Here is a 20,278-nt window from a genome sequence, read left to right as displayed (position 1 = left end):
ATCCAGAAATCGGAAATTTGACGAATGGAACAATTGAAAAAGCCCAAAGTTGAAATATTGAAAAATTAAGACAACTAAAGTTGAAAAATAGAGACAGAAATATAAAACAGACGAAACATTTAAAAATCTAAAGTTTAAAAAATAAAAAAGTGAAAATCCAAAAAATAAGTCGAAAAACTTAAAAGTCGAAGAATCGAAAAATTGAAAAATCCCAAAACTGAAAGAAATATCCAAAAATTGAGGAATTAAAAAACTGGAAAATTGAGAAATCTAAAAACTAAAAAAGCAAAGTCGAAAAATCGTAAGTTTAAAAAATCGAAAAATTGAAGAATTGAAAAAAATCGAAACTTTGGGAAGTCGGGAAATGGGAAAATAAAAAAATATTACTTCAGAATCGGGGAAAACTAAAACTTTAGAAACTTCAAAATTTCAAACATTGAAAAATCGAAATATTTAAAACCGTAAAATTGAAGAGGACAAAAATTGAGAAAACCTATCATTGAAACAGGAAAATTGAGAAATCGAAAAATAAAAAAATCGAGAAATTGAAAAATTGAAAAATCGAAAAATTTTGAAAAGAAAAATTGGAAAAAACTGAAAACTCGAGAAATCGGAAAACCTAAAATTTTAAAATTGAAAAATTAAAAATCAAAATGTGGAAAAATTGAAAAATCGAAGTATAAAACCGACGAAAAATTGAAAAATGTAAAGTTTAACGAAAAATTGAAAACCCAAAAAGTGAAAAATCGAGAAATCAAAAAATCCAGGAGTTCAAAAATCGAAAAGTCGAAAAATTGAAACATCCAAAAAATTGAAACATCCAAAAAATTGAGAAATTAAAAAATTGGAAAATTGAGAAATCGAAAAACAAAAAGCATAGTCGAAAAATCGTAAGCTTAAAAAAATCAAAAAATTGAAAAATCAGAAACCTGAAAAATCGAAAAATTGAAGAATTGAAAAAATTCGAAATTCTGAGAAGTCGGCAAATGGGAAAATCAGAACAGATTACTTCAGAAATCGGCAAACTAAAAATTCAGAAACGTCAAAATTTGAAAACTTAAAAAATCGAAATATTTAAAACCGTAGTGAAATTGATGAGGACAAAAATTGAGAAATCGTATCATTGAAAGGTCGGAAAATTGAGAAATTGAAAAATAAAAAAATCGAGAAATCGAAAATTTCGCGAATGAACAATTTGAAAAAGCCCAAAATTGAAATATCGAAAAATTAAGACATCTAAAGTCGAAAAATTAAGACATAGAAATATAAAACAGTCGAAAAATTAAAAAATCAAATGTTTAAAAAATGAAAAACTGAATATCCAAAAAAATTGGAAAATTGGGAAATCGAAAAATTAAAAAAGCGAAGTCGAAAAATCGAAGAATTGAACAACTTCGAGAGAGAAATGAGAAAATCAAAAATAGATTAATTGAAAAATCGGAAAACCGAAAATTTGAAAAATTGAAGAATAGAAAAATAAAAAAATCGAGAAATCGAAAAAATTGGAAATGTAAATCGTTAAAATGTTCATTTATTCGTTGTAAATTCGGACCAGATGGGCCTCTAACGAAAGTCGGCTTATAGATAAATCGCTTAGAGACGATATTGGCTTGAGTGCGCTCTGGTCTGTAGATCAGATAAGTTCTCAGGCGACGATTTATTAATACTATTTCCATAAATAATGGAAAATTAATTAGTGAGAATAATCATCCACAAATATCTGCTCATAAATCGCTACCAACTGCTTTCAGTCACCTTTAATGAAGCGTTGACAGTGACAAATTTATTATTTCTCATAACCGAGATTTTTAAATTAATGGTTTAGTGAAGGTTGCTAAACACAGGTGAAGGTTAATCCCATCACTTAACACTAATCCAATGATAAACACATTGCAGTTGTTAGTATTCTGAATAATTATGCAACCAAATATACTGTCATAACAAGCGAGCTGCATAAGCTCTATTCGTACTTACCTATCTAACGAGACTGCGATTAGACTGTACACTGAAGCAGCTACTGAAACACCCTGTATATACGGGACAGTCTTGCACATCCACCATCCGAGTACCCACGCTGAAAAAAAAAATGGTTGAATTAAAATTTCCACAATACACCCAATCGTTTAATAGTTTATTTTCAATTTCTCCAACACTCGAAGTTCCACATTCTCCCATACGAGCAGAAATTGCCAATTGTAGAATTTACCCCATTACAAACTTCCACTCGCCCTCGCTCCTGACATTCACTGCACCCCAGCAACATTTATTTCTGTTTCTTTACCTAAGTGGGTGTTGGAAAAGTGGCAAAAGCACCCTCGACCGAACGAGAGTTTACTTTATCAGAGACCCACTTGACAACTCCACACGAATACTAATTAAATGGGTTAGCGCCATAAGTAAAATGCGGCTGCGAGGGTCACGTATCAATTAGAGATTTAATTTAACTTGTATCCCTTTATTACGTTTCTGTTAGTCGAAGGAGCGGAAAAAAGGAAACTTCTGGCGGGGAATTCGCAGCTCCGGCTAATAAGTTATAACAAGTTTAGGCGCAATAAAGCTCGATTAACGCGGTTTTCGACCGGAATTCGAACATAAACGCAACGAAACGCACAACCGCAAGGAATTGGGTCAGTTCTGGGTCTGGTGCACTAGATTTACGACGAATTGGGTCATTCGTAAAAGTGCAGAGTCCGACATTCGCTCAATCGGAGTTCAGGGCGTAATTATGGGGGTCGATTGGAAATTCGACCGGAAATAACCAAGTTATTAAAGCATGGGTTCTGTGTTTTAAACGAATCATGAAAAAATTGGATGAAAGTTAGTTCGATCGAACTTCCCGACTGCGCCCGATTTTTTGAAAAATTGTAAAAATTTTCTGCGATTTTTGTTTTCTGATAACGTCTATAAAGTAAAAACCAGTGGTGGAAATGACATTCCCCCAGCTTTTTTGACTTGAATGTTTCATTTCTTCAGGTTTTTTTTTGTTTTCTCAGTTTTTCGATTTGCAATTTTTCGAGTTTTCAATGTTTAGATTTCCGTTTTTTCAAATTTTTTATCTTATTTTTTGTTTCTTCAATTTCTAGATTTTGCAATTTTTTGATTTAAAATTTCTCGAGTTCTCAATTTTTCGGTTTAAAATTTTTCATCTCTTCAATTTTTCGAATTACAATTACATATTCGTTTCGATTTGTTGTTTTATTTATTTTTTCAATTTTTTGGTTTTCCAAATTTTATAATGTTTCTTTTTTCAATGTGAATTTTTTCAATTTTTGCATTTTCAATTTTTCTATATAGAATTTTTAGATTTTGCAGTGTTTCAATTTAAAATTTCTCCAATTTTCACTTTATAATTTTTCAATTTTTTTTCATGTCTTCAAATTTTCGATTTGCAATTTTTTGTTTCAGTTTTTTTTATTTTTTTTATTTTTAAATTATTAAATTTTTTTAGTTTTGATTTTCTAATTTTTTCGTTTTTCAATTTTAATTTTTGTAATTTCGTTTGTTCAGTGTTCAATGATTTGCGATTTTTCATTTTTTTATTTTTTTTGTCACTTCAAATTTTAGATTTCTGAATTTTTAGTTTTTCAGTTTTTCGGTTCTTCAAATTTTATAATTTTTCTTGTTTCAATGTGAAACTTTTCAGTTATTGCATTTTTTGATTTTTTAATGTGCAATTTTAATTTTAACTTTTTTTGGTTTTTCGCTCCTTCAATTTTTCGATTTGAGATTTTTTAAATTTTCGGTTTTTTCTACACTTTTTAGACCCTGCAGTGTTTCAATTTAAAATTTCTCCGATTTTGAATTTTAATTTTTCAATGTTTCGATTTTCTAATTTTTGATTTTTTCAGTTTTATTTTTGCAATTTTTCGTTTGTTCGATATTTAGATTTCCGATTTTTCAATTTTATTTTTTTTTTTGTAACTTTAATTTTTAGATTTTGCAATTTTTCGATTTAAAATTTCTCGTGTTCTCAATTTTTAGTTTCTAAATTTTGGGATTTTTCAATTTTTCTTCTTTAATTTTTCGCTTCGATTTAGTGTTTTTTTATTTTTCAATTTTTAGGTTTTTCAAATTTTATAATTTTTCTTGTTTCAGTGAAATTTTTCAATTATTGCATTTCTCAATTTTTCTACTCCTATATGCAATTTTTCGGTTTTCAATTTTTGAATTCTTCAATTTTAGATTTTTAGTTTCTCGATTTTTCAAATTTTCGTTTTTTGATTTGCAATTTGACATTTCGGTTTTTTATTTTATTTATTTTTTAATTATTCGATATTTCAATGTTTGGATTTTCTAATTTTCTGGTTTTTCAAGATAAATTTTTTCAGTTTTTCGTTTTTTCAATTTTTCAATGTGCAATTTTTCAAATTTTCTTTTTTTTTTCGTTTATTCAATTTTTAGAGTTTCAATTTTTCATTTTTGCAATAAATTTTTTTAAATCTTCAAATTTTCGATTTGCAATTTTTCGTTTCAGCTTTTTACTTTATTTGTTAATTAAGGGTGTGGGGACAAAAAATCTGCACAAATTTTAATTCACCGAAAATCGAGTTAGCTTTGAGAAAAATGACGGTTGACGTTATAACATTTTTTTACAGTTGTTAAAAATTGTTATGCCTAGTTCCTCTTGAAAGTTTCAATATTTTTTGTAATAATGGAACACTTAAATGAAAATGATCGCCGATCTGTGATTGCCGAATTTTATAGAAGGCTTATGCATTTAAAAAAGTCATTCACCGTTAATCACTTCTTCTAAATGGGGATATCAAAAAGGACAACTTATAGCATTTGCAGAAGAGTAGAGAATGGGAATTCGGTAGAAAGACAAGTAGGAAGCGGAAGACCAGCAAGAAAAATGTCCCAGAAGAAGAGAGAAGCCTTAGTCAATCAAAGTCACGGTAAACTTGGTGTTTCACTAAGAAAGATTGGACCGAAATTTAAAATTGACAAAAAGTATGTTAGCAACATATTAAAGGAGAATAATGTCAAACTTGCAACGCGAAAATTCGCCCCTAAATATTCAGAAAAACAAAAGTTGGAACAAAAACGAAAATTAAGGCATCTTTCTGAATCCGCTTTTTCCCCCTCAAATGGAACTGAAATAATCATCGATGACGAATCCTACTTCACTTTTGATGGTAGCGATACTGCTAACAATAAACATTTCTATTGCAAGGAAGGAGAAGAAGTAGATGATAAAGTGAAATTCAAACGTTATAAAAAATTTCAGTCCAAGTTGTTGGTCTGGTTGGCCATTTCGTCACGTGGACATTCTACTGCGTTTATTTGCCCATCTGGAAATTCTGTTAATGCAGATATTTATGAAAAACAGTGCATTAGGTCTCGACTTGTCCGCTTTATAAGAGAAAAGCATTCGGATGGCAATTTTGTATTTTGGCCAGACATGGCAACAGCTCATTACGCAGCTAACGTTTTTGCTGCATATAATGAGTTAAGCATTCCTTTTATCCCTAAGGACAAAAATGTTCCCAACGTACTTCAACTACGCCCAATTGAACGTTTTTGGAGAAACCTAAAGAGAAATGGGTACGAAAATGGATGGGAAGCCTCGACAGATGCAGAATTAAAGAAGCGTATACTGCTGAAAATACGGCAAACAAAAATATCGGCTTTTACAAATTTAATGCGCCGTGTTAAAACAAAAATTCGTAAAGCAAGTAGATATGGTGCAGATTGTGTTCTTTAAAGTTGTTTTTATAAATGTTGTTGATCACGTTATTAATACCTGCTTTTATAATACAGTTATTCTAGTTTGAAATTTGTGCAGATTTTTTGTCCCCACACCCTTATTCGATTTTTCAATGTTTTGGTTTTCTAATTTTTTGTTTTTTTCAGTTTATATTTTTGCAATTTTTTTCAATTTAAAATTTCGTGAGTTCTCAATTTTTAGTTTTTCAATTTTTCATTTTCTTTATTTTTTAATTATTCGATTTTTCAAGTTTCGATTTTATTAATGTTTTTGTTTTTCAATTTTAATTTTTTACTATTTCGTTTCTTCAATTTTTCGATTTGCGATTTTTCGAACTTTCATTTTTTTTTTCATTTTGCAGTGTTTCAATTTAAAAATTCAATTTTCAAATTTGATTTTTCAATTCTTTTTTTCTTTTCTTCAAATTTCCGACTAATTTTTTCAGTTTTTCGTTTCTTCATGTTTTCGATTTGCGATTTTTCAAATTTCCGTTTACTTTTGTTTATTCAACTTTTAGATTTTGTAATGTTTCAATTACAAATTTCCCCAATTTTCAATTTTAATTTTTCAATTCTTTTTTGCATTTTTTAAAATTTCGAATTGAAATTTTTTGTGTCAAATTTTCATTTTTTTTATTTTTTAATTATTCGATTTGACGTGTTTCGATTTTTTTTAGATTTTCAATTTATAATTTTGTTTTTCCCTGTAATTTTTCGATTTGCAAATTTTCAAATTATCATAATTTTTGTTTCTTCAGTTTTTAAATTTTGCAGTGTTTCAATTTAATATTTCTCCAATTTTGAAATTTAATTTTTCATTTTTTTATTTCTTCAAATTATTGATTTGCAAATTTCTGTTTCGGTTTTTTTATTTTATTTTTGTTTTTTGATTATACATTATTCAATTTTTCAATGTTTCGATTTTCTAATTTTTTGATTTGTGATTTTCAAATTTTTTGATTTGCGATTTTTTAAATTTAAATTTTTTTTCTTTATTTTTTAGATTTTGCAGTGTTTCAATTTAAAATTTTTCCAATTTTCAAATTTAATTTTTCAATTTTTTTATTTTTTCAAATTTTTGATTGCAAATTTCTGTTCGGTTTTTTATTTTCTGATTATTCAAATTTCCAATGTTTCGATTTTCTAATTTTTTGGTTGTTCAATTTTAATTTTTTCAGTTTTTCGTTTTTTCAATTTTTCAATTTGCGATTTTTCAAATTTTCTTTTTTTTTGTTTCGTCAATTTTTAGATTTTCAATTTTTCATTTTTGCAATTATTTTTTTAAATCTTCAAATTTTCGATTTGCAATTTTTCGTTTCAGCTTTTTACTTTCTTTATTTTTTAGTTATTCGATTTTTCAATGTTTTCGTTTTCTAATTTTTTGTTTCTTTCAGTTTTAATTTTTGCAATTTTTTTCAATTTAAAATTTCATGAGTCCTCAATTTTTAGTTTTTCAATTTTTCATTTTCTTTGTTTTTTAATTATTCGATTTTTCAAGTTTGGATTTTTTAATTTTTTGTTTTCAATTTTAATTTTTTACTATTTCGTTTCTTCAATTTTTCGATTTGCGATTTTTCGAACTTTCATTTTTTTTTCAATTTCTACATTTTGCAGTGTTTCAATTTAAAATTTCTCCAATTTTCAAATTTGATTTTTCAATTCTTTTTTTCTTTTCTTCAAATTTCCGACTAATTTTTTCCGTTTTTCGTTTCTTCATGTTTTCGATTTGCGATTTTTCAAATTTACGTTTACTTTTGTTTATTCAACTTTTAGATTTTGTAATGTTTCAATTACAAATTTCCCCAATTTTCAATTTTAATTTTTCAATTCTTTTTTTCATTTTATAAAATTTCGAATTGAAATTTTTTGTGTCAAATATTCATTTTCTTTATTTTTTAATTATTCGATTTGACGTGTTTCGATTTTTTTTTAGTTTTTCAATTTTAATATTTTGTTTTTCCCTTTAATTTTTCGATTTTGAAATTTTCAAATTATCATAATTTTTGTTTCTTCAGTTTTTAAATTTTGCAGTGTTTCAATTTAATATTTCTCCAATTTTGAAATTCAGTTTTTCATTTTTTTATTTCTTCAAATTATTGATTTGCAAATTTCTGTTTCGGTTTTTTTATGTTATTTTTATTTTTTGATTGTTCAATTTTTCAATGTTTCGATTTTCTAATTTTTTGATTTGCGATTTTTTAAATTTAAACTTCTTTTCTTCATTTTTTAGATTTTGCAGTGTTTCAATTTAAAATTTTTCCAATTTTCAAATTTAATTTTTCAATTTTTTTTATTTTTTCAAATTTTTGATTTGCAAATTTCTGTTCGGTTTTTTATTTTCTGACTATTCAATTTTTCAATGTTTCGATTTTCTAATTTTTTGGTTGTTCAATTTTAATTTTTTCAGTTTTTCGTTCCTTCAATTTTTCGATTTGCAATTTTTCAAATTTAATTTTTTTTTTATTTCTTCAAATTCTAGATTTCGGAGTTTCATTTTAAAATTCCTCCAATTTTCAGTTTACAATTTTTCAATTTTTTTTCTATTACTTCAAATTTTCGATTTGCAATTTTTGGTTTCGGTTTTTATTTTCTTAATTTTTTAATTAGTCGATTTTTCAATATTTCGATTTTCTAATTTTCGGTTTTTCAATTTTAATTTTTTCAATTTTTCGATTTGCGATTTTTCAAATTTTATTTTTTTTCTACAATTTTTATATTTTGCAGTGTTTCAATTTAATATGTCTCCAATTTTCAATTTTTAATTTTCTATTTTTTTATTTCTTCAATTGTGATCTGTAATTTTTCGTTTCGGTTTTTCATGTCTAATTTTTGAATTTTTCGTTTGTTCAATGTTTATATTTGCAATTATTCAATTTTTAATTTTTTTTTAGTTCTTCAATTTCTAGATTTTGCAATTTTTCGATTTTTCAATTTTTCGTCTCTTCAATTTTTCGAATTACAGTTTTTTATTTCAGTTTATTGTTTTCTTAATTTTTCAATTTTCTCTGTTTTTTAAATTTTATAGTTTTTCTTTTTCAATATTTAATTTCCAATTTTTCGAACTTTCATGCTAGTTTTTCGACTTTAGAATTTTGACAATGCCATTTTTAGTTTTTCAGTGTTCCAATGTTTCGTTCTTCAGTGCTTCGATTTGCAATTTTTCGATTTTAAAATTTTTCTTTATTTAGTGTTTCGATTTTTCAACTTTTCGAACCAAAAAAAATGGAAAATTTGCAAAATCGTAAAACTGAAAAATCAAAAATGAAAAAACGAAAAAATATAAAATGACTCGCAAAAATCAAGAACTTGAATAATTGAAGAAACAAAAAAAATTTTTTTCGAGTCACCCTGTATGAGTAATTCTAAAATCTATGAGAAGAATTACGCGGCAAAATTTTCAGATGACGTCATCAATTTTTTGGAAGGGGATAAACGAATGAAATGCAATTCAAATGTTTATCCAAATTTTGGTTAGCGTTTTTTTTACTATTTACACGGTATTCTTAATACGCATATAAAATTTGACAACAATCGGTCCAGTAGTTTCGTTCAACGGACTTAATTATATACATGTAACGTGACGACGACCAGTATTCACGCCTGATCGGGTAGATAAATAAACAGATCCACCAGCTACTTTAAAATAATATTTTCACTTTGAAGCCTGATTTTTCCCCACCTTGATCTTGACACGAATCGGAACCGTTTATCGCCATTCACCCCCTGTAGCATCGTTTTCCCTTTCGGTTAAACGGATGTGTTTTGACGCAAGGTTACCAACATCCAAACAACACACGAATCGACGCCACATCTTTTATTTATGAGCGTCGAGACGACGACTTTTCCAAACCATAGCTCGGCGGTGCATAATATTAATCAGGCATTTTCAGCCGATGAATAATTCCGCTTTTTATCGCCATTAGTGATTGATGGCCCCATTGGCAACCTTGTGCCGTAATGGAACTTTCCGCACGCGAAAAAGATATTTTAATTTCCGACTTGTAGGCAATGAAAAAGTCGTTCGAAAACCGGGTATTGACCCATCGCCATTAGGGTAAACTTTGCAACTTTTCAGATTAACCAGCAACAACTTGGGGGTATCGATTGGCGGCTGGGAAATATAACGTATTAATTATTTTGATATTAAAAAGCGATTTTGCTGAGCCGAAGTTTCAATTAATTTTCTGCAAATCCATAAATCAGGAGAAGTTCGGCCATTAATTTTCTTTTGTGCTTTATTGGGGCTAAATCGTCGATCGGGTGAGTGAAACAATAAAAATAATTAATACGGGGTGAATAAAATATGAACAGGCGCGAACTGAACTCGGCAATATTTATAGATTTTCGGAGTACATTATTCAAGCACCTTCCGTAAAGGATGTGCTTTTCCTGGCGTGTAAACAGGAGCTATAAATTTTAAAAGCTACCCTTAAAAATTATTATTTCCCACTTAAGTTAACCTTGCAAGGCTTCCGCTCCACAAGGAACAGTTTTATCTAGGTTGTCAGAGCTGCAGCGACAAGCAGCTACTTTCATTTTATTTTTCAGTGGTATCAATGTCCGTTCCAGATAAATGTGCTTTCAGCTAGCTTTGAGCGCTGAATAATTCAACTATTATTTAAATTTGCCGTTTTTAGAACATTTTAAATTGATCATTTAGACAGAATGTTTAAAAATATTTAAATATAGTGACAGAGTGTTCAACGCAGATGCTGGTCTGCTTACTCTCGACTTTGAATAAATTGAAAAGAGGGCAAGTGACTCAGTTTTCATCTTTCAGATTTTGCAGCGAATATATCTCCCCATTTCCACCCCTTATTTGAAATGTGTGCCAGCACTTCCCCTTCCCACCCTCAAAAAAATGTGCCACCCCGTCCCCCAAACTTTCAATTTTCTCATCCGCCCCATGCCAAACCCATAACCATCTCCATCTCATCCCCTTCTTTACGACAACGAAATAAAGCAGCGGTTTTCCCTACTAAACACCCCATCTGATAAGCCAACATCTCCAATTCGATACTGCTTTTAATGGTTCGTCTTTTCTGCGCCATTAGCGCGACTCTATTATAAAAACCCCCATCCTTGAGCCAGTTGACAAGATATCAGGTGGATTGAAACTCTCAATACATAAAGTGTTGACCCCGACCTGATTCAGACACAAAAAAGCTAATTTTCGCTCCTCGATCCCAACAAAACGCTTTCTCCGCCTAACTGCATCGTGATGATCGAAGTTTGCGAACTTAATTAAGGCCGCTATTAATTTACGATTGGATTCGATTCGGGTTAATACGGCAGATGCGGTTTTTTCGCGGGTTTTTGTGCTTGTTTTGTGTGAAGGGTTTGTTATTTTGATGCGAGGACTTGATTTATGGCTTGTTGAGTTTCATGCATGTGAGCGTTTTTATAATAAGATGCTAAGAGTGCTTGATTTGCATATTTAAGGGATTAAGTTCCAGCGGAGGTGAAATATGGGATTTAATTTTATCCGAGGGAGACTTTGTTGTTTTTTGATCAGAGAATTTTGGAACGACTAAATTTTATAATCTTGAGATTACTCAAAATGAAAATTATTTAAGGTGACGTCATCAGTTTTTCGAAGCGTTTTAAGGATCATTACTGTGGGTATCTAAATCACGACTACCGTTCTTTTTTCACGCTTCTTGAATTCGAGTCCGTGACTATATACTTTATATTTATCATCCTTCCGCCTTCGCTAAATCAATAAAACATTTCCCGACTCAATGGAATCTCAGCTAGGGGCAAAACACGCGTCAGATTAGTGAAAGAGGGTGTTTTCGTCATTCCTAAACGACGTAAGATTATCCAGCATGAATAGAAACGTCTCACATTACAGCAAAAAAAAACTTTTGTAGGTGTTTCATTTTAATAACGTGAATGTAAATCTTGATTCATTTGCATACCGAGCGCTTCGTTTCCCTTTAAATTAAATAATTCACTTCTACACTGGAGCAACTTACGACTCGATTAAAGGTGGAATAAATCGCGACCGGGTCAAGGCTGCCAGGTCATAGAGAAATTGGGTAATAAGAACAGAAATCTAAAATTTTTATGTTGCTGGAGATTTTAAAGCTCTTTGGATGATTTAGAAATTTTACAAGCTTAGTTTTTAGGAGCTCATATATTTCTTAATTTTGATTCCACAACATTTACGTTGCTTTTTTGTAAACTGTTATCACTCTGAATCCCGATAATGTTGTTTCTTGTTTCCCCTTTTTCTTGGTTCTTTAGTTTTTTTGTCTCTTTTTGTCTTTCTTAATTCTGTCTACACAGTGATTTTCACTTTTTTTCTTTTCTTTTCATTTTTTTTTCATTTGTTTTCAGTTTTCTGTGTTAACACACTGTTGACTCTATGTTTTCTAGACTCTGCATTCTTCATATTATGTAGATTGTCTACACTTTCTAGAGTCTGGAGATTTTCTAACTTTCTAGGCTGTATAGAATTTTTAGACTCTTTATTTCTTGTAACTTTTCTAGGCTTTAAACTCTCTAAGACCCTTTAAATCTCAAAGATTTTTATGGTTTCTAAACTTTCTAGATTCTTTTTAATTTCTGAATTATTTAGTTTTTTTAGAATTTCTGGGCTTTCTAGAATTTCTAGGCCTAGGTTGTACAATCTGTATAAACTTCTGCTGTCTCTAGACTCTCCATAGAATATTTATTTTGTACTCTCTAGATTCCATAAACGTCTACACTCTAAATTCAGTGAACTATTTAGATTCTTTACATTCTGTAGTCTCTAGACTTTCTATAGTGTCTGAATCCTGTATATTCTCTAGAATGTTCAGATTTTTTGGCTTTTCTAGACATTGCAGGTTTTCTAGACTCTTTAGAATTTCATGACATTGTATATTCTCTGTATTTTCAGTATTTTTTCGACTCCCTAAAGTTAATCTGTGGACTTTCTATATTTTCTGTGGAGTTCTTGCAGGATTTCTAGAGTCTGCAGGCTATCTATACTTTTTGATTTTAGGTATACATTTTTTGATATTCTATATTTTATGTACTCTCGATGTTGGCTCGATTCCCTTGAGTCTTAGTTTTTCACGATGCCCAAACCCTCAGGACTCTCCAGACTTTGGACGCTTGAGACTCTTTAGACTTTTTAGATTCTGTAAACTGTTTGGGCTCTTTAGACTCTTGAAACTCTTTGAACTCTACGGATTCTTTGGACTCCTTTAGACTCCTTGAACTCCTTGGACTTTTTGGACTCTTTGTACTCTTCAGACTGTTTGGACTCTAAACTATCTAAAGTTTTTAGATTTTATTGATTTATTTTATTTTTGACTCCTTGTTTTCTCACGTGTCTCTCAAGATTTTTCAAACTTCGTTGGGCTATTTGTACTATTAGAACTCTTTCAACTATTTGGACTCTGAACTCTTTGGACCCTTTGGACCCTTTATACGGATTTTTGAACTCCTTGCATTATTTGGACTATGGACTATGGACTATTTGGAGTTTTTGGATTTTAAGCTATCTAAACGTTTTAGACTTTATTTTGTCACGATGTTTGAACTCTCGAGATTCTTCAGATTTTGGACTCTTGACACTTTAAACTTTTCAGAGTTTTTGAATTCTTTGGACTCTTTACATATTTTTAGACTCTTTGGACTTTTTGGACTCTATGGACCATTTGGACTTCTTGTACTATTTGGGCTTTTTGGACTATTTGGACTCTTTGGACTAATTTGACTGTTTAGACTCTTGGAACTCTTTGGACCCCTTGGATTCTTTGGACTCTTTGGACTCCTTGGATTCTTCGGATTTTTTGGATTATTTGAACTCTTCGATTTGGGACTCTTTCGACTATTTGGACTTTTTAAACCCTTTGTACTCTTTAAAATCTTTGGACTCTTGTGACTTCTTGAACTCCTTGGACTCTCTGGATTCCTTGAACCCTTTAAACTCCTTGAACTTGGACTTTTAAGACTATTTGGACTCTAGGCTATCTCGATTCCCTTGACTCCTCGTTTTGTCAGGATCTCTAAACTCTTTGGATTCTTTTGGCTCTTTAGACCCTTTGGGGGATTCTTTGGACCTCTTCAAATCCATGGATTCCTTGAATTCCTTGGACTTCTTGGATTCCTTGGGCTCCTTGAACTCTTTTGACGCTTTAGACTCTTTGAATCCTGTGTACTATTTGGACTCTTTGGATTCTTTGGCCTATTTACACTACTTGGACTCTCTGAATTTGTTGGATTTCTTGGACTTCTTCGATCCCTTGGACGCCCTGGATTTCTTGAACTCGTTGGACTCCTTAGGTTTTTTGGACTTTTTGGATTATCTGGACTCTTTGGACTTAATGAACTCTTTAGACTCTTGACACTTCAGACTGTCTATACTCTCTAAACTTTCTGGATTCCTGGCTCTCACTGGGCTCTCCAAATCTTCTTGGTCAAATATTTTATACGCTTTAGAAATTCTAGATATTTTAAAGCCCCCGGAACTCTATATTCTTTAAACTGTATAGATTCTCTAGGCTGTTTAAGGTTTTTGGACTTTCTAGATTTTTATGAGTTTTTGATTTGTCAAATTCTCTAAATTCCTTACACTTCTAGGCTTTCAGCTCTGGACTTTTTAAACACTTTTAGGCGTTTAGACTCTTCGGATTCTTTGGACTCTTTAGATTCATTAGACTCTTTGAACTTTATCCTACTCCATAGACTCCTTGGAATTCTTGAACTACTTGGATTCTTTAGACTTTTTGTACCCTTATTTGGACTCTATCGACTCTTTGGATTATTTGAACTCTTTTGACTTGGGACTTTTTGGACTCCTTAGCCTCTTTAAACTCTTCGCACTCTATGGACTCTATGGATTCTTAGGACTTCTTGAAACTCTTTTAACTCCTTGGACTTTTGGACTTTTTACACTCTTTGAACTGTTTGGACTCTGGGCTATCGAGTTTTTTAGACTTTCTGAACTCGCAGAATTTTTCAGGCTTTGGACTCTTGAGACTCTTTAGAGTTTTTGGATTCTTTAGATTATTTGGGTTTTTCAGACTCTTTAAACTCTTTGAACTCTTTAGACTCTATGGTTTCTTTGGACTCCTTGCATTATTTGGACTCTATGAACTCTCTGAATTTGGAGTCGTTGGACTCTAGACTACCTAAATTTTCTAAATTTCCTCGTTTTCTTACGATGTTTGGACTCTTGACACTTTTTTTTGGATTTTTTTTGACTCTTTAGATCATTCGACTCTTTGGAGTTTTTGGACTCTGTGGACCATTTGGACTATTTGGACTCTTTGGAGTTCTTGGATTCCTTGAACTTTTTGTACCCAATGGACTATTTGGACTTTATGGATTTTTTGGACTATTTGAACTCTTTTGACTTGGGACTCTGAACTCCTTGGGCTTTTTAGACGCTTTAGACTCTTTGCACTCTGTGGACTCTTTAGACTATTTGGACTCTTTAAATTCTTTGGACTCTTGGGACTTCTTGAGCTCCTTGGACTCCTTCGACTTTTTGAACTATGCACTATTTGAACTCTTTGGAAGTTTTTCATTCTTTGAATTTAATGGACTATTTGGACTTTTGGATTTTTTGTTTTTGAGACTGCAGCTATCTAAACTCTCTAACTTTCTAGACGCTTTTAACTTTCTATACTTTTGGACCTCACTGGATCCTCTAAACCTTCTCGGTCATTTAAAATGTTTGTCACTTTAGACTCTGTAAAATTTTTATACTCTTTATAATTGCTTGGTTTCCTATAATCTACAAATTCTAGATTTTTTAAACTTTCTAGGACCTCTAGATTCTTTAAATTGTTTAGATTTAAGGTTTCTGGACCCACTAGATTTTTGTACCTTTTATATCGTCATATTTTCCATATTCTCTAAATTTCATAGACTTTATAAATTCTTTAATCTCTCTAAAATTTCTAGACTTCCTAAACTCTAGATCTTCTGTTCCCAGATTCTCACGTTTCTATAGATTATTTGCTACACCCCTCTTAGATTTTGTAGATTTTCGAGGCTTTATGTTTTCAAAACACTCTAGACTCTCTCTAGTTTAGATGTTCTTGAGATTATGTAGTTTCTCAAAACTCTGTACATTCGTAATCTGTCTTGAACACTTTAAACCCTCTGGATTCGATAGGGTTTCTAGATTCCGTAAACGCTAAAGCTTAGAGGCTTTCTACTCTAGACTCTTTGAACTCTTTGGATTATTTAGACTATTTGTTTAGACTTTTTAGACTCTTCGAGTTCTTTAGGTTGTTTATGGCTTTAGATTATTTAGACTCTTTAGACACTAGGACCCGGTTTACAGAAGCTCAAATAAATATTTAATTGCGATTAAATTTTCAACACGGCGTTAAAGTACCATGTGACCAACTCTACGCCAATCAGACGCTTTTTAAACTCTCTACATTTTTTTGAATTTTTAGTCAAGTTTTTTACTACAGAAGTTCTTCTACTTTTTGCTTATTTTCTTCCTGTTTCTTAATTTCAAGCTCTATTATAATAATCTTCTTCCTTTCAACCTTTTTCGGTCTAGTTTCTTTTTCGATTCTTCATCTATTTTATCGTTCTTTTTGTTTTATAAGTTCTTTTTTAGTGTTTCATTTTCTCAGTTCTCTTTTCCTTTTTTGAAATCAAACGATCAATTCTAAGGAACAGAACACATTGAGGTTTCTATTTTGCCTCTTCAATTTCGCTGCGACATGAATTCATTTTTAAAATTGAAAATCTTGCATGAGAAGTTAAATATAAAAAAAAACAAATTTGTGACGGTTCACTTGAATCTGTCAGTGATGGAAATGCTCGATCTAGATATAGATATATATTTATGTAGGAACGTACGAAATCAATAATGCAACTATTAGCCGAGTCCTCTCGAGCCATTATTAATGGAAAAGCTCCCAGAGCCGCCACTATCAGAAAACAATCATTCCCCTATCTCTTTGATAGCAGAAACTCATTTCGCTAAACGCTATTATCCTGTGGCTATTTCACCAGGACCAAACACAATTCATTTCTCCGTTTAATATTCAAGCAGCTGACAAGTGAGTCTCTCTCAATGAACATCAAAGCGATCCCAGGCTTGTCGTTTCTGTATTGCAACACTCTGACAATTTACAGAAGGATAATTACAGTCCTAGGCTGTTGTTCAGTCGTGTCTTGGTTGGAAATGACGTTTCCGACGATAACGTAGATTCAAATTAGGGCTATTGTTTGCTATTTGCAAAAAGCGCTTGCTCGTCGCCGTAAATTCTTTCCACTTTATTCCCTGTTTTACGAGCGATGACGTTAAGATGCTTCCACTAAACTCCAACCTTGAACCTTATCATCAAACAACCCTTTCAATCGGCGCTATTTCATAACTGGGCCAAACTGTTTGCGGCTCCGATTCAAATTAAAACAGGCGAAGTGTCGTACGGTGAAATTTACAATTTGTAATTCGAGGACCTTTTGTGTTTCGAATTTATTACGCAATTTTTGTATCGGGTTGCGGCCTTGGCCCGGTCGGGATTTATTCGAGATTTAATTGAATTGTAAGTTTCTCGGGTATGGATGTGAATTATTTCCTTTAAAGTGGGATGCAGCGCTTGCTATGCAAATCGAATAAGATTTGCATTTATGGTATTAACATGGAGCACCTAAAAAGTTAAGTTTTCATGGCTTAAAAAAGAAAAAAAAAGATTTAGTTGTTTTTAATTTAGTCAATATTTAGGTTTTCTAGATTTACACTCTTAAAGCTCTAAACGCCTATTTGAACTATTTGGATTCGTTAGCGTCTCGAAATTTCTGAGACGCTCTAGACTTTCTAGGGTTTCTAGATGCTTTAGATTCTGTATATTCTGGACTAAACTTAACAGACTCTACAGATTTTCATTTCTCGAACTGCCTAGATTATTTATTTTTACTAGATAGGGACTCAATCTTTATATATAAAAGGCAATAGAAATTTGGAGAGAATGTTCATTTTATACTGACGGCATCGTTTAAGAAGGGATTTCTCGAAATTCATCCCCTAAAGGGGTTAAAAAGGGGTGATAAAATTTGTATAGAACCAATATATCTACTGTAAATTTAGATCGCTACGTGAAACCTGGTACATTTTAATTCTCTTCAATACAAATAACGAAACACGTATTTAAGCATTTTCGGAGATTCGACCCCAAAGAGGGTAAAAAGTGGTGTCTAAATTTGGACGGCTAAGTTTGTATAGGAATAATATTTCTACTATGAATTGAAATTTTTACGTGAAACTTGGTATTAATGTTCTTCAACACAAATAATGAAACCCGTCTTTAAGCATTTTCTAAAATTCAACCTCTAAGAGGGTGAAATATGGTGGCTAGATTAGTGTGGGAATATTTCTATTGTAAATTTAAATTTTTACGTGAAACTTGGCACTAATTGTCTCCAACACAAATAATGAAACACGTATTTAAGCATTTTCCGAGATTCAACCCCTAAGGGGGTGAAAAGTACTGGCTAACTTTGTGCGGAAAAAATATTTCCATTGTAAAATTAAATTTTCACGTGAAACTTGGTATTAGTGCTTTTAAACATAAATAATGAAACACTATTTAAGCATTTTCCGAGATTCAACCCCAAAGGGGGTGAAAAGTGGTAGCTAATTTTGTATCCGAAAAATATTTCTATTGTAAAATTTTGAGGTGATGTTTATTTAAAACTTGGTATTAATGCTCTTCAACACAAATAACGAAACACGTATTTAAGCATTTTCGGAGATTCGACCTCAAAGAGGGTGAAAAGTGGTGTCTAAGTTTGGGGGGCTAAGTTTGTATAGGAACAATATTTCTACTACAAATTGAAATTTTTACGTGAAACTCGGTATTAATGTTCCTCAACACAATCGTCTTTAAGCATTTTCTAAAATTCAACCCCTAAGAGGGTGAAATATGGTGGCTAGATTTGTGTGGGAATATTTCCATTGTAAATTTAAATTTTTACGTGAAACTTGGCACTAATTGTCTCCAACACAAATAATGAAACACGTATTTAAGCATTTTCCGAGATTCAACCCCTAAGGGGGTGAAAAGCACTGGCTAACTTTGTGCGGAAAAAATATCTCCATTGTAAAATTAAATTTTCACGTGAAACTTGGTATTAGTGCTTTTAAACATAAATAATGAAACACTACTTAAGCATTTTCCGAGATTCAACCCCAAAGGGGGTGAAAAGTGGTGGCTAATTTTTGTATCCGAAAAATATTTCTATTGTAAATTTGGAGGTGATGTTTATTTAAAACTTGGTATTAATGCTCTTCAACACAAATAACGAAACACGTATTTAAGCATTTTCGGAGATTCGACCCCAAAGAGGGTGAAAAGTGGTGTCTAAGTTTGGGGGGCTCAGTTTGTATAAGAACAATATTTCTACTACAAATTGAAATTTTTACGTGAAACTTGGTATTAATGTTCCTCAACACAAATAATGAAACCCGTCTTTAAGCATTTTCTAAAATTCAACCCCTAAGAGGGTGAAAAATGGTGGCTAGATTTGTGTGGGAATATTTCTATTGTAAATTTAAATTTTTACGTGAAACTTGGCACTAACTGACTCCAACACAAACAATGAAGCACGTATTTAAGCATTTTCCGAGATTCAACCCCTAAGGGGGTGAAAAGTACTGGCTAACTTTGTGCGGAAAAAATATTTCCATTGTAAAATTAAATTTTCACGTGAAACTTGGTATTAGTCCTTTTAAACATAAATAATGAAACACTATTTAAGCATTTTCCGAGATTCAACCCCAAAGGGGGTGAAAAGTGGTGGCTAATTTTTAATCCGAAAAATATTTCTGTTGTAAAATTTTGAGGTGATCTTTATTTAAAACTTGGTATTAATGCTCTTCAATACAAATAACGAAACACGTATTTAAGCATTTTCGGAGATTCGACCCCAAAGAGGGTGAAAAGTGGTGTCTAAGTTTGGGGGGCTCAGTTTGTATAGGAACAATATTTCTACTACAAATTGAAATTTTTACGTGAAACTTGGTATTAATGTTCCTCAACACAAATAATGAAACTCGTCTTTAAGCATTTTCTAAAATTCAACCCCTAAGAGGGTGAAATATGGTGGCTAGATTTGTGTGGGAATATTTCCATTGTAAATTTAAATTTTTACGTGAAACTTGGCACTAATTGTCTCCAACACAAATAATGAAACACGTATTTAAGCATTTTCCGAGATTCAACCCCTAAAGGGGTGAAAAGTACTGGCTAACTTTGTGCGGAAAAAATATCTTCATTGTAAAATTAAATTTTTGACGTGAAACTTGGTATTAGTGCTTTTAAACATAAATAATAAAACACTATTTAAGCATTTTCCGAGATTCAACCCCAAAGGGGGTGAAAAGTGGTGGCTAATTTTGTACCCGAAAAATATTTCTACTGTAAATTTTGAGGTGATGTTTATTTAAAACTTGGTATTAATGCTCTTCAACACAAATAACGAAACACGTATTTAAGCATTTTCGGAGATTCGACCTCAAAGAGGGTGAAAAGTGGTGTCTAAGTTTGGGGGGCTCAGTTTGTACAGGAACAATATTTCTACTACAAATTGAAATTTTTACGTG

The 20,278-nt window shown here is 31.2% G+C and overlaps 1 protein-coding gene across 1 annotated transcript in view; it reads right to left on the bottom strand.

Moving 5' to 3' along the window:
* Positions 1-20,278, bottom strand: part of LOC135125074 (neuropeptide SIFamide receptor-like) — a 123,358-nt gene that overhangs the window by 57,941 nt on the left and 45,139 nt on the right. Inside the window, exon 2 of the mRNA XM_064050404.1 lies at positions 1,975-2,074. Within this exon, the coding sequence (XP_063906474.1) occupies positions 1,975-2,074 (100 nt within the window). The remainder of the gene's footprint in view (positions 1-1,974; positions 2,075-20,278) is intronic.

Source organism: Zophobas morio, unplaced genomic scaffold (assembly GCF_036711695.1).
Source record: "Zophobas morio isolate AGI-343-1 ecotype UQ-CSIRO unplaced genomic scaffold, CSIRO_AGI_Zmor_V1 ptg000008l, whole genome shotgun sequence".
Taxonomy (NCBI): domain Eukaryota; kingdom Metazoa; phylum Arthropoda; class Insecta; order Coleoptera; family Tenebrionidae; genus Zophobas; species Zophobas morio.
The sequence above is the reverse complement of the archived record's forward strand: the minus strand, read 5'-3'. Positions and strand labels throughout refer to the sequence as shown.